At 40.0% G+C, this 12641-nt stretch overlaps 1 protein-coding gene and 1 non-coding gene across 3 annotated transcripts in view; both read right to left on the bottom strand.

Moving 5' to 3' along the window:
• RASGRF2 (Ras protein specific guanine nucleotide releasing factor 2) overlaps nucleotides 1-12641 on the bottom strand; it is a 195103-nt gene that overhangs the window by 131640 nt on the left and 50822 nt on the right. For both annotated transcript variants that reach the window (XM_039874956.1, XM_039874957.1), the window contains exon 2: nucleotides 7655-7761. In XM_039874956.1, coding sequence (XP_039730890.1) covers nucleotides 7655-7761 — 107 coding nt within the window. The remainder of the gene's footprint in view (nucleotides 1-7654; nucleotides 7762-12641) is intronic.
• Nucleotides 2020-2126, bottom strand: LOC120612690 (U6 spliceosomal RNA). The gene has a single exon (XR_005655510.1). It is a non-coding gene; the product is annotated as a U6 spliceosomal RNA (small nuclear RNA).

The raw sequence follows: 12641 nt of genomic DNA, 5'->3' as shown, positions 1-12641 counted from the left end.
ATATATATATATACACACACATATAATATTTATAATCAAAACCAAATCACCACTATTCTTCTATTCCATACAGGAGAAATGGAAACATTCAAATAAAATAAAAAGAAGAGTCTAGAGAAAAGGCACAGTATAAAACCATAGACCTGAATTATTTTTTAAAAAGGGTAAAAATTATATTAGCTAAGCAAAGAATTATTACATATGCCAGAATCTCATCCTAGTTACTTTGATTGAAGACATATTTACTAATGAGATATATATGAAACATATATGAAAGATAAATGTATGATACATATATTCTATATAATATGCTAGATATATATATGCTAATGAAATATACATAATAAGAACTATAGAAAAACTCAAACTGAAGTCATACAACAAGTAACTGAAGAAAAACTGCTATTAGCTCCAGGATCATGCTCAATTTTATCGAGAAAAGTCTTGATAATCAGCATTCCTCATATCAGGGATATGATAATATCAATGTTTTTCAGGTATCACATTCATGTGAGGTTCTAACACTGTATCACCTCCATTAATCTCTCTCTCTCTAAAGCCAAGTTGTGCTCTCCTAAGCTGTCACCTTTACAATGAATGGAAACTTGAGTATCTCTGTTAGAGAGATTAAAAAGAGGAATAAAATGTAAAGACTAAAACTCCCTGTTCTAATGATAGCATATGAAGGAAGGTTGAATCCACAAGTGGCAGCTGATTGGATGTGAGTAGTGAGGACAGAGGATACAGGATGACATCTGCTAGCTCCAGTGACCGGGTAAATAGGAAACTATTCTCTCGGTAGGAAGAAGGGGACAAAGAGCCACTTGGAGAAAAATATGAATTTGGTTTTGGACTCACTTAATATCGAGAAACTCTGAGCACATGATAAATGGATATGATAAATGGATAGTTTAAGATAGAAAAATGCATATTTGCATATTTGTCAGCTTCTCTCCATATTGGAGGTAATACGTCTTGGTGGTTAAGTGCACAGACCTGACTTGGATTTGAATTCCAGCTCTGCCAGTTACTAGACTGATGGCTTTCAGGGATTGTGTTACCAATGTAAGATCTCAGAGTCAATGAGGACAGCACCGCCTGCTTCCTGAGCTCTTGTGACTATTAAACACAGAGTACATGGTGCATGTAGCACAGTAATCAGTATAGCAAAAACATGGAGAAGGGGTGATTCTATCCATGCGGCGGAAGCCCTGGGAGTGGGTGCCAAGCGAGGAGAGAAGAGGCACAAGGACAGAACCCTGCAGAGCAGCGACATTAAAGAAAAGGACAGAACACAAGGGGCCATGAAAGAGGATGAGAAGAAATTATCAAAGTAGTAGGAGAAGCAGGAATGATGTAGAAGCGAAAGGAAAGAGAATTTTAAGAGAAGATTTAGGTCTCTATATAATGATATTTAAAAAAAAACTGAATTAATGTAAAAGGAAATTTGAGAATAAGATGAATAGTAAAGAAAAAAAGCATGTAATTATATTATCTATTTATCCATATTCAAATGTATAGAAAAACTAAACACCAGATTGTTACCTATAAATACCTTTGAGGAAATAAAAGGCCTTGGATAGAGAGGGTGGGGTGGATATGAATAGAGACCATAACTTTTTACTCTATAAAGTATTGTTTGAATTTTCTCTTTTTATTTTTTTGAGAGAGATGTATTACTTGTACAATTCAAAAATAAGTATTAAGTATAAACAGAAAGTTGAATTTATATAGGAAAAAAAACCTTGGAAGTCATTGACCCAGGTGACGACACTCCCAGTGGAGTAGGGACAGAAACCCATCACAAAAGGCTGAAAAGAGAAGGAGCTATGAACAGAGGGAGAACAACCAAACCATTTCTCCAGGAGAGGACAACAGCTAGAAGAGGGTTCAGAGCCAAAGGAGGATTTTTAATTCTCTTAAAGGTTTTTATAAAATATAGCCAATGTACAATACCATATTAGTTTCAAGTGTACACCATAGTTATTTAACATTTATATACCTAAAGAAAGGATCACCATATGTCCAGAACGCTTCGCAGATTTGCATGTCATTCTTGCGCAAAGACCATGCTGATCTTCTCCGTATTGTTTCAATTTTAGTACATGTGCTGCCAAAGCAAGCACTTAATTTTTTGTTTTAAGGTAGAAGAGATTGAAGGAGAATCAAAGAATATAGGGAAAAAAGCCAAGGTTGGGGAAGGAGGGTAAGCAGACTGGAACTATAAGAGAGAAATGGAACAATTACTAGAGCAAGAAAAAATCAGTAAGAAGAGGCTCAGGTTAGAGATTTACTTTGAACCAGAGGTGGTTCTCTTGGGGGTGGCAAAGAGTCCACGAGGGTGGCCCCCCAACTCCCGCCCTGGCAGATGAGCTGGTGTGGAGGTGAGGATGGAGCACCTGCTCTGTGAATGTGTATACAAGGTCGTACTGCAGCGTAAGCTGGACATTTCAAGAGGTAGACGAGCATTTGAAGCAGAAAGATTGAGGAATAAGGAAGATAACTGATAGGTAAAAGTAATAACAAAGGGCTGGAAATAAGAAAATTTAAGCCAAAACTTTTCCCTATAGAAAACAAATTCTACTATCCAATCAAATGAAATCTTTTATAGTCCACAAACATAACACTCCTTTTCTTTCGCGTTGCACTGTGCAGGCTCTAAGGCAAGAAAATGTGGAATTCTCTTTCATGGTGGCAAATCTGAAGGCAAAGGCCTGGCAGAAGTTCTTAGTAAAATAATGTAATATCTCAAATGAACAAAATCCAAACTTTCAACTTGATAGTAGTGATACTCTTACTGTTAAAAGAGGAATACAAAATATGGCTTCAGGATTGCTTTAGGCTATAATGTCACTACCCGTTTCTGATTTTATAGTCCTGTGGCTTTGCTGTGATATATGAGGCATTTTCAGCTTTTCTATGTAATAGCTCTTTTCTGATTTGTAAGGTATTTCTCCACGTACTTTCCATGAAGTGCTGATTTGATGGAGATTATACGATATACACAGCGGCCTTTAGTGTTGGACAAATTTTATACTGTACACTTGGCTCTAAATTAAGCTTATATTCAAGTAAAAAGAATGAGTGGTACAATTACCATGGGTGTGTGTGTGTGTGTGTGTTTGAGAGAGAGAGAGACAGAGAGACAGAGAGACCAAGAGACAGAAAGACAGAGAGAAAACAAGAGGCTGCCTCCGGCACTTGTAATCAAAAAGACTATAGATAAAAACAAATCCAAGAGGCTGGATTAGAGCTTTCTCTAGTGGACAAGAGGACAAGGTTTAATTGAAAGACTTAACTGGAGGATTAAGTCTCCCTGCTCATCAAGCTCCAGACAGGCAGCGTGAAGGAAAGGGCCATGTTGAGCCCTTGCCAAACTAGATCTGACATGAGCATTATGGAATGGAAGCATAGGTCCAATTCCTTTTTCCCTTGAGAATGCCCTGCCCATAAAGGCAAGGCTAAAATCCACCTGCCACAGGTACACACTGAGGGTAGGAAAGAGAGTCAAGGCGGGGTTTGAACAGAGTGTCCATTGGAGAAATTAGAAAGATAGTGGGGCAGTCTTAAAAACTGAAAGTATAATCCATACCTTTGCAGGGAAAAAGAATGTGATGCATATTCCATGGTACACGGTACCAGGTACAATATTCTCTATGTCTCCAACTTTTCACAAGCCCTCCCCTGACCTCAACCTTGGTAGAAACCCAAAGCATCTCTCCTCTTAGGACACACCTAACTTCTCCAGTGACCCCCAAGAGTCATTTTCTCACACCTTATATACCAAGGGGCAGGGAGATCCATCAATATCACATGGCTCCTACTACTGCTTCCAAGTGACCACACCCTCCGGTTCCCTCCAGAAGCCCTCCCTGGCCAGCACTCATCATCACTGCCCCACAGACCTGCTCCCATTCATCATGTCAGCATTTCTCCTCTCAGAGAGAAATGATGACAGAGAGAAGGTTGACAACGTTCAAGCTAGGGACCCGAGAGGTGTGTGAGATGCTTCCCTGGTCTATACTACCCACTTCCAGGTGGTCACAAAATCCTTTAAGTCTACCCCTACATCTCTAGAACACCTTCCACCTCTCTTCTCAACTTCCCAGGTCCTCCAGGTCTCATGCTTAGGTCAGAATGGGAAGAGCCTTGGAAGAGGTACACCTGGATCCAATTTCAGACCATGATTACCTTCTAACTGCCAAGACTTCATTCCTTGGTCAGTGTTCCAGTAGATGAAACATGGAAACAAAGTGCAATAGATATTGTCTTTTCAACCAATGAGCCCTAAGGACCTACAATCATCTGGGTTAGTGTTTTTGATTGTCTTAATGTCTACAACTAAATTAACCATGGTGAATAGGTATGGCCAAGAGATCAAAGACAAAATATCAGGTTACCGGGAATGTCCAAAGTTCCAAATTCAACTAGCATACCATTTCTGGAATAAGCATAGACTTCATTGCTATTAAAATGCTCTGGCTTCACCTCATTCAGACAAAAACAAGATTGAGTCTTGCTAGCAGCTTCCCATGAACTGGTGCCAGTAATATGTGATGAAATGATCTTTAAATGTGTCAGTGTTCTCGAAATGTAATATTGGCCAACTTCAAGCAAAACTGTAAAACAAGCTTCCTGGACCAGGTCAAAGCATCAAATGAGAATTTCATTTCCAAAAAAGATTTTTCCCTGGACTAGGTCCAAGGGCGAGTGCAATTCTACATCTCAGAAAATGATTCAAAGATCCTCCAAAGGCAAACTCGACCACGTAGATTCAGCAATAAAGTACAAAAGCCAGCAGCAAGAATGCGATTTTCATGGAACATGAAGACAGTACATTCAAGCTGGTACCAAGAAGCCATCCCAGGAAAATAGCAGTGACCAACAGGGGAATTCTGAGCAGTCCCTGTTTCTATGTAGTATCTGCAGGAGGTTTGTAGCTCAGAAGAGAATTCATCTCAGGCTAAAATCGTCATTAGCTAATCAAAAGCTCAAAGTTTGAAAAAGAGGGATCAATAAAATCATAAATATTGAACATTTTCTATTAAAAAGGCGGCAATATCAAATTAACGCCATCAATCTGTCCTCTAAAGGTGAAATGTTTAGTCAACCAACCAGTTGTTTTAATTAGCACAATGCCAAGCAAATATGGCTCACAAATTCTTTCTCTGAATCAGCTTCATTAACTTTCTGGCTCTGCTCATGTATAAATGAAGTCGAAATGAATTTCACAGATCCAAGTTTACACCAAAAATTCAGCATAATGAAACTTAAGGAAAAAGTTACTGTCTTCCCTGATTTAAAAAACAAAAATTTAAAAAGCATCTCAATGTAAAAAAAAAAGTCAAATACAAGAACTCAGGTATAAAGCAGTCAGATTAAAAGGAAGTATCAAAGAACCTAGTCCTGGGCCTCAAGTCAAAGGAAAAACAAATCTAATGGACCAAAAAGTCATGACATCAGGAACAAAGATCAATTATTAACCAAATCTCAAATCCAAAAGAGAAGAGAATTTTTATCATTCCATCCCCTAAACCACTAAAGTAGTTCCTAAAGTTCGTGTTTCCTGACAAGATCACACCTGCCTTGGTTTTGCTCATATGTCAATCAATTCCAAATAGTTACTGACTTACTTCCACATATATGACAAAATTTTCAGGATATAGAAAAAATCTGTTACTTGAAATCTAACCATTTTTAAATTAACTTGTACTTTGTATTTGACTCACCACAATATCTGCATGGCAACTACAAAGGCATTTAGGCTACTGATGGTATCTGGCTTTTCTGGAATGAAAAAGATAGCAAATAAACGTTTTTAATTATTTACTTCACTTTAATTCCCAGGTGAAAAGGAATAGAAGTAGTGACAAAGACTGTGTCTAGAAATGACCCAAGGGCTCTATCTTGCCAACTTGATCCTTCATTCACCTTTGAAGGCCTGACCTTTCTACAGTAAGTTATTCTATATTAGTCTTAAGTCTGGAGCAAAACCCTAAGACAGAGCCACTGAGAGCAAAGGCGACTCAACAGTGTGCCTGGATCTCGATGTCAGCAAGCTGTCCCAGGGCCCACCTGGAGAGCAGCATTTGGTCACCAATCCTAGGAATCCCTGAGAAATATTTTGGAGGAAAAGAAATAAAAGGAACTAAAATATTTTGAAAATAACATCTTCTACTCTCAACACTGACCTCACATAAATCTACTTTCATCTCTGAATGGAGAAAGAGGAAAAGAAATGAAGAGGGAAGAACTGAAGAGAAAAAGAGACAATAACAAAGAGAGGTGTAATACAGAACATTGATGAAAAGTTCTGAAGTCAGATTGACTTGGGTTTGAATCCCAGCTCTGCAGCTTAACAAATCCGTGTTTAATTTTGCCAGTCTGCTTAATGATCATGAACCTTTGTTTTCTCATTTGTAAAAAAAGGGTTAATAATTCCCTCCTGGGGAGTTGTAAGGAATGAAAAACACCAAGTATGTGAAGCACTTAGTGTGCTGCCTGGCACAGAGGAGGTGGTGAATAAAAAGTAACTGAAGAAAAAGAGGGGATGGGGAGACTTTCAGAGAAAAAATCTCAAGGGTTCAAAGAACTGTCTAAACTCACTCAGAACATCCTCATTCTCTTATAATCCAACTGAAAATATTTCCCGATCACCGACTATATAAGTAGGCTGTGCTTCATTCAGAAATGAAGACGTCCTCATCTTCCTCCTCGTTCTCAAGGTGCAGCTCAAGAAACAGAAATCACGCACAAGAAATATGTAGAAAAACAAAACAAAACTAAATTGTACTAATAAGTTGTTGAATACTGGAGAAGAGGGCCAATGAGAACTGACTTGTGGGGGATAGTTCCGGGAAAGGGTGGTAGAGACATGAATGGATATTTAGAAGGAAAAGCATGTCAGATGAAGGAAAAAAAAACACGTCCCAGTTCGAGTTTTGCCACTGAATCCCCGGGGAGATAAGCACGGAGTTACGGAAGGGGCAGGCAAAAAGTATGGGAGCCATTTGGGACTTTGGAATCAAATATGAAAAATAAAGGAGAGAGGTCTGCCTGCATCTCTCTTGGATTTCCTGATGCCTTTTGAGGCCAAGTACATTCCTTTTCAGTTCTTGGTATTTCTTAGGAGGAAGCAAAATCACAGTTTTCTATTTCCTTAGATAGAGGCTGGCATCACCTTTCTTGATAACCAGGCTGCTCAGGGCAAGGTTTACAAATGCGAGCTCAGCTGAGTCCATATCTCAGCTCTCCCACTTCCTAGCTCTGCGACTTCAGGTAAGCAAACTACCCTTCCAGGCTTCAGTTTCCTTATGTTAAAAGGGGGTAATTATGATACCCCTCTTGGAGACTGTTGAAAGGATAAGTGAATCAACACATTTAACAAATTCCTTAATTGAGAAGCACATAGAACAGTGCCTGGCACATAAGAACAAATCCACAAAAGTGACCTAATATCCTTGTTATTGTTATATCTATTACCTTTCATCTTGACTGCAAAACAGCCATAGAAAGCTCAAAGGATCATCTCACACACGACTGAGGAGGAGGTATCCATCTTGTAATCACGAGTTCTTCCAAAACTACCGCCAACAGTGAAACCCCCAATGCAAGACTCCCACAATTCAGTGTCACACAGGATTTGAGCTCATACCTGGCTTGATGAATGGCCTCCATCCACTCTTTACCATCCTGTTCCTCCTCACAGCGAAGCTCCAGTGGTTTCTGACCTTCGTGGCCAAAAAGAACGGTAAAGTAATACTGGAGAGAAAAACAAACAAGGTCGAGTTTTATTTTTCAAGAACGACATCGTAACGACATGGTATTTCCCTACAAAGCGTATATGTTTACAAAGTGCATGATATCATTATTTAAATCATATTTCAAAATGAAATATCACTTCCAGTCTAGGTGACAATGACTTTGCACCTAGAAGATACCATAGGTTCCATCTTAACCCTCCTCAGTAAGAGTTACCCACAGCACCTCGTTAGATGCAGAAAAGGTTATTTGATCAAATTCTGCACAAATACAAGATTAAAAATCCTTGCAAGCCAGAAAGTAAAATTTTTAACCTGATAAATGATATCTACCAAAAATTCACTACAAACATTTTACCTAATGATGAACTATTACAAGCAACCTCTCTAAAATCGAAAGTAAGAAAAAGATGGCAATTATTACTACTTCTATTTACCAATTCTGTCTGAAGGGCAACATTGAAAAATAAAGGAAAAAGGTACAAGAAATGAAGAGCAAGGAAAAATATCAATTTTCACAGATGATATAATTGCCTAAAAATTCATTGAAAATTATTAGAATAAGAACATCGAGCCCAATTGTTGGTTATAAGATCAATAGACAAAAATTTATTTCACTTTGATATAATAGCAACAAATAGGAAAATTAATCTTGAAAATATAGCATTTGCAATAGCAAAGAAATATAAAAAAATAATAAATCTAAGAAAATACGTTTATCACCTCTAAAAAGTAAATCTATAATTTCAATGTATTTCAATAAATAGGTCTGCTGTTGTTATGGAATAGGTTGCACGGGGGTGGGGGATGGGTAAATTGACAAACTAAATCTGAAGTCTGAGTCAGGGGCAGGAGAAGCTTTCACTTTAAACAAGTCTGCTTGAGACTGGATATATTCATTACCAAACTGAGACTGCCTGGGAAGGAAATGTGACTAGAGAACTTCTTATGATGAGAATGATCAGAAAATTCTCTGGGCCTGCCCAGACTTCATCCTGGGGAATGAAAAGAACCAGCCCCACAGAGCTGCCCTAAGAGGTAGAATCAAAAACAAATACACAGGTTTCTTTCTGTTGTCCCAACTTTTCATCCCACCCCAAAACTTCTGTGTATTTGGTATAACAGTTACATACTCAAACAAATTAAAAACCTTCAGGACAATAACTTTGGAGATAAAATTTACCAAAAAAGGAAATTAACAGTTAAGAGACTAAAATCATCAGCCAATTGAGAACCCTGGTCATGCCTGTGATAATCCACTACACTTCCCCACAGGCAGTCCTGGGCCCCATAAATGACAAGCTATCTTTAGTTCTTAAGCCTCTTGTCCAGCCAGATTTGACTAAATGCTATGGACTAAGGGGAAATAACCTGATGAAAAGGCCACTGAGGAGGGGAAGAATTAAGTTTAGCACCATATTCAATAAAGGTCCATTTAAATTTGAGAGGAAACAAGTCAAAACGCAATAAAATAACAAATCGGTGTCTTAAAGGGTAATCCTATAAGTCAGGGGTCCCCAACCCCCAGGCCGTGGACCGGTACTGGTCCATGGCCTGTTAGGAACCGGGCTGCACAGCAGCAGGTGATCACCAGCGAGCTAGCAAAACTTCATCTGTATTTGCAGCTGCTCCCCAGCACTAGCATCACCACCTCAGCTTCACCTCAGATCATTAGGCATTAGATTCTCATAGGCGCACTGGTGCCTGGTGCCAAAAATGTTGGGGACCACTGCTATAAGTGATGGCATTTCAGCAGCTGCTGGCTACTATCCAAGCCCAAATGCTCAGTCCAGGAAGAGGAAACAATTAATGAACCAGCCCAACCTACTGAAAGACTGCAACCAGCACCTCAACAGCAGCTGCTGCTCAGGAACCCGACGAAAAGCTATCTTTAAAAGACAGCAAGGCAATTATATTAGCAGAGTACATCCAAAGGTTAACCACGTCTCAGGCATAACAATGATGGAAAGAATTTTGAGAAGTACATGTTATGTTTCCAGGATTTTAATTAACAAATTCAGCTCAACCACAAAAAATTAAACACTTCTTCTGCATGAACCTGAAAATCACTTATTTTTAGCCACTCATCAAAGTTGTCTTTGTATCTGCTGTCCTCATTCTGATATGAACACTGTATACTATGAATCTAGGTGTTGGACCTGGGGCTTTAGAGGTCTTCTTGGGGATCAAAAGTCGCAGCAGACACCCTTGATGGTACTCTGTGTCTATCAACCTATCCCACTGCAAGAATGAAGAGAAGTTCTAAAGTACTGGGTCATCGTGAAATGCGAGGAAGAATTAAGATAGAGTGATAGCCTTGTTTATATCTTTAAATTCAACATCTACAATGACAGTGATTTGTTATTCTCACCTAGATATTCTCACCTATTCCCAAATCTATTGCTCCAGGAAGATTCTCTCTCAGGTACCAGCCCCATATTTCTCCCATTAGATAGTATTTCGATCATGTCTAAAACTAAATTCACTACCCTCCATCCCACCCCCTAATGCCCCTCCTTCTACCCCCTCCCCTAACAACTATTCTTCCTCCTCCTCTCTTCTGTGTCAAGTGCACCTTCATCCAACAGTTGCCCCAACTAGGAACCTCAAAGTCACCCTCAACATCTCCCTCTCATCAGCTCCACATTTGGTTTCACCAATGCTCCCTCCTAGAACTCTATTCTGGTTTTTATTATCTCTCACCTAGACTTCTGTAACAGCTTTATCACAGCATGACAGGTATAACAACTTTGACTTACTGTCCAATTGAGTTTCCTTTATCTTATAGCTGGTCTTTCTCCCTCCCTGTATCCTGACTGTTACTGTAGCCCAAAGTGGGAGGTTAATGGTCCCTCCTGAAGGAAGACAGGATGACCGAAAGAAGTCCCAGTGAGCTGGAAACACAAGAAGTGTACAGAGAAGTGGCCAATGTAGATAGAGAAAACAGAAGGAGGCAAAGAACCATATGGTACAGCTTCTCCCCACTCAGGGCAAAGGGTGAAGAGTTAAAAGGGTTTATGGCAAAGCCAAAAGCCTAGGATCTTCAGTATCACTTTCCCTTTGGGGATCTAGAGAATGTCACCCCACAGAATGTCCACTTGCTCCACCCCAAACCTCATGACAACATGGGGTGATGACCCCATGGGTGATGACCATATTATATAAATCAATAAAATTGGTGTTACAGCAGTTAGGTAAAGAAAGGGCCTAAGTTTTGAGTTCAGCTATCCAGAGCCTCTCTAGCATCTAAGTGGTGTGGACATTCGCGAGTGTACCGCAGAGGATTTGGGAGAAAGGACACCATCAGACCTCATGGGGCAGGGGCTATGCAGCCCAGCAAGGGCTAAGGTGGGACCACATAAGCAATAGAAAACCAGGTCCTGACCTGAAAGATAGTGCGGGCCACAAGTTACAGCAGCCACACGCTTCAGCAGCAGATGCCAACAGACGCCTGAGGCATAGCCAGAACAACACCAGACCATGGCTGGCACTAGCAAAGACAGCTCACCTCTGAAACACACACATACACACACACACACACACACACGCGCGCGCGCGCACGCACACACACACACGCACACACACACAAAAATCCTGAGGACATGTGAGCCCTGCTTCCTGAAGCACCATTTTAGTAAAATACAGAGGGAAGAATGAATTACCAAGAGACCTTTTACATTATCGAAGCAGACTGAGTTTACTACTCTCAGCTAAATGCAGTTTTCTTCGCTCCACTTACTAAGTGGAGAGAGGGGGTCTTAAGGAAAAGGCAAGTCAAACTTAGAAAAATAGTTTCTTTGCACATCTAAGTGTAGTGAGGATAAATCTGTGATCCTACCCTCCAGTCTTACCCAACTCCCTCCAGTCCAGACTAGGTGACCAGAGTTCTTTCTAAAAGATAAATCTGAGCTTTCTCTTCTGCTTACACACTCTCACTGGTATTTTCAAACTCTAAGAGCAAATTTTATACAGGCTGAAAACACCCTTCACAAACTAGCCTAATTTTCCATTTTTAATCTTGTTTCTTTCTGTTTCCTTGAATGCGAGCTGCACTCAAAGCACACTGACCTCTCACTCCCCGCAAGAAGACAAGCTCTTTTCAACCTCATGTTACCAACAGTACCGTCTGTGGAGTCGTCAGACCTGGGCGTGAGTCCTGACTCCTCCAAGTGGTAACTCAAGTTACATTTCTGATACCAAGTTTCCTCACGGGCAAAATGAAGACAGGGCAAAATGAAGACAATGATACAAACCTTATGGGATTGAACTGGCTGACAGACAGTGCCCAGCATCGCATCCTGTAGGCACTTAGCGAAAGTTAATTCCACTCTCAGTGTATCTCTTTGTCTTGACATTCCTTCTTCATCCCCAGTCCATTCTCCACCTATAAATTTTTACCAAACTTGCATGACTATGTCCCTCCAAGAATATCTTTCCCTGGCAAAAAGGAATCACTCTCTCTTCTGGATTTCAATAACCCCATGCACACTCTTCTCACATTGCCTTAGAGTTGTCCGTGCATGCGTGCATGCGTCTCTCTTCCTTGCCAGCCTTGTCCTTTGACACACTTGATTCTAACACTGTGCCAGGCTCACACAAAGCCCTCAATAATGTTTGGTGAATAAATCCTCACGAGCAAAGAAATGTGAGTTGTGATTAACCTAATAAATTTGCTTTGAATAGCCACACGATGATCGGTTTCATGACTATATAATCACATTCAGGTAGGCACCCAGAAGAGGGTTAAACAAAGACCACTTAAGCTACCAAATATATACTCTTAGGTTAAGTTGAAAAACCAGAACATTATGATGATCTCACAAATCCCTAGAAAAACCACAACAGATACTGTAGGTTGGCAGATTCGCCAAAGATTCTTAT

This window comes from Pteropus medius, unplaced genomic scaffold, assembly GCF_902729225.1.
Source record: "Pteropus medius unplaced genomic scaffold, Ma_sr-lr_union100, whole genome shotgun sequence".
NCBI lineage: Eukaryota > Metazoa > Chordata > Mammalia > Chiroptera > Pteropodidae > Pteropus > Pteropus medius.
Note: the sequence above shows the minus strand (reverse complement) of the source record. Positions and strands in the feature narration are given on the sequence as shown.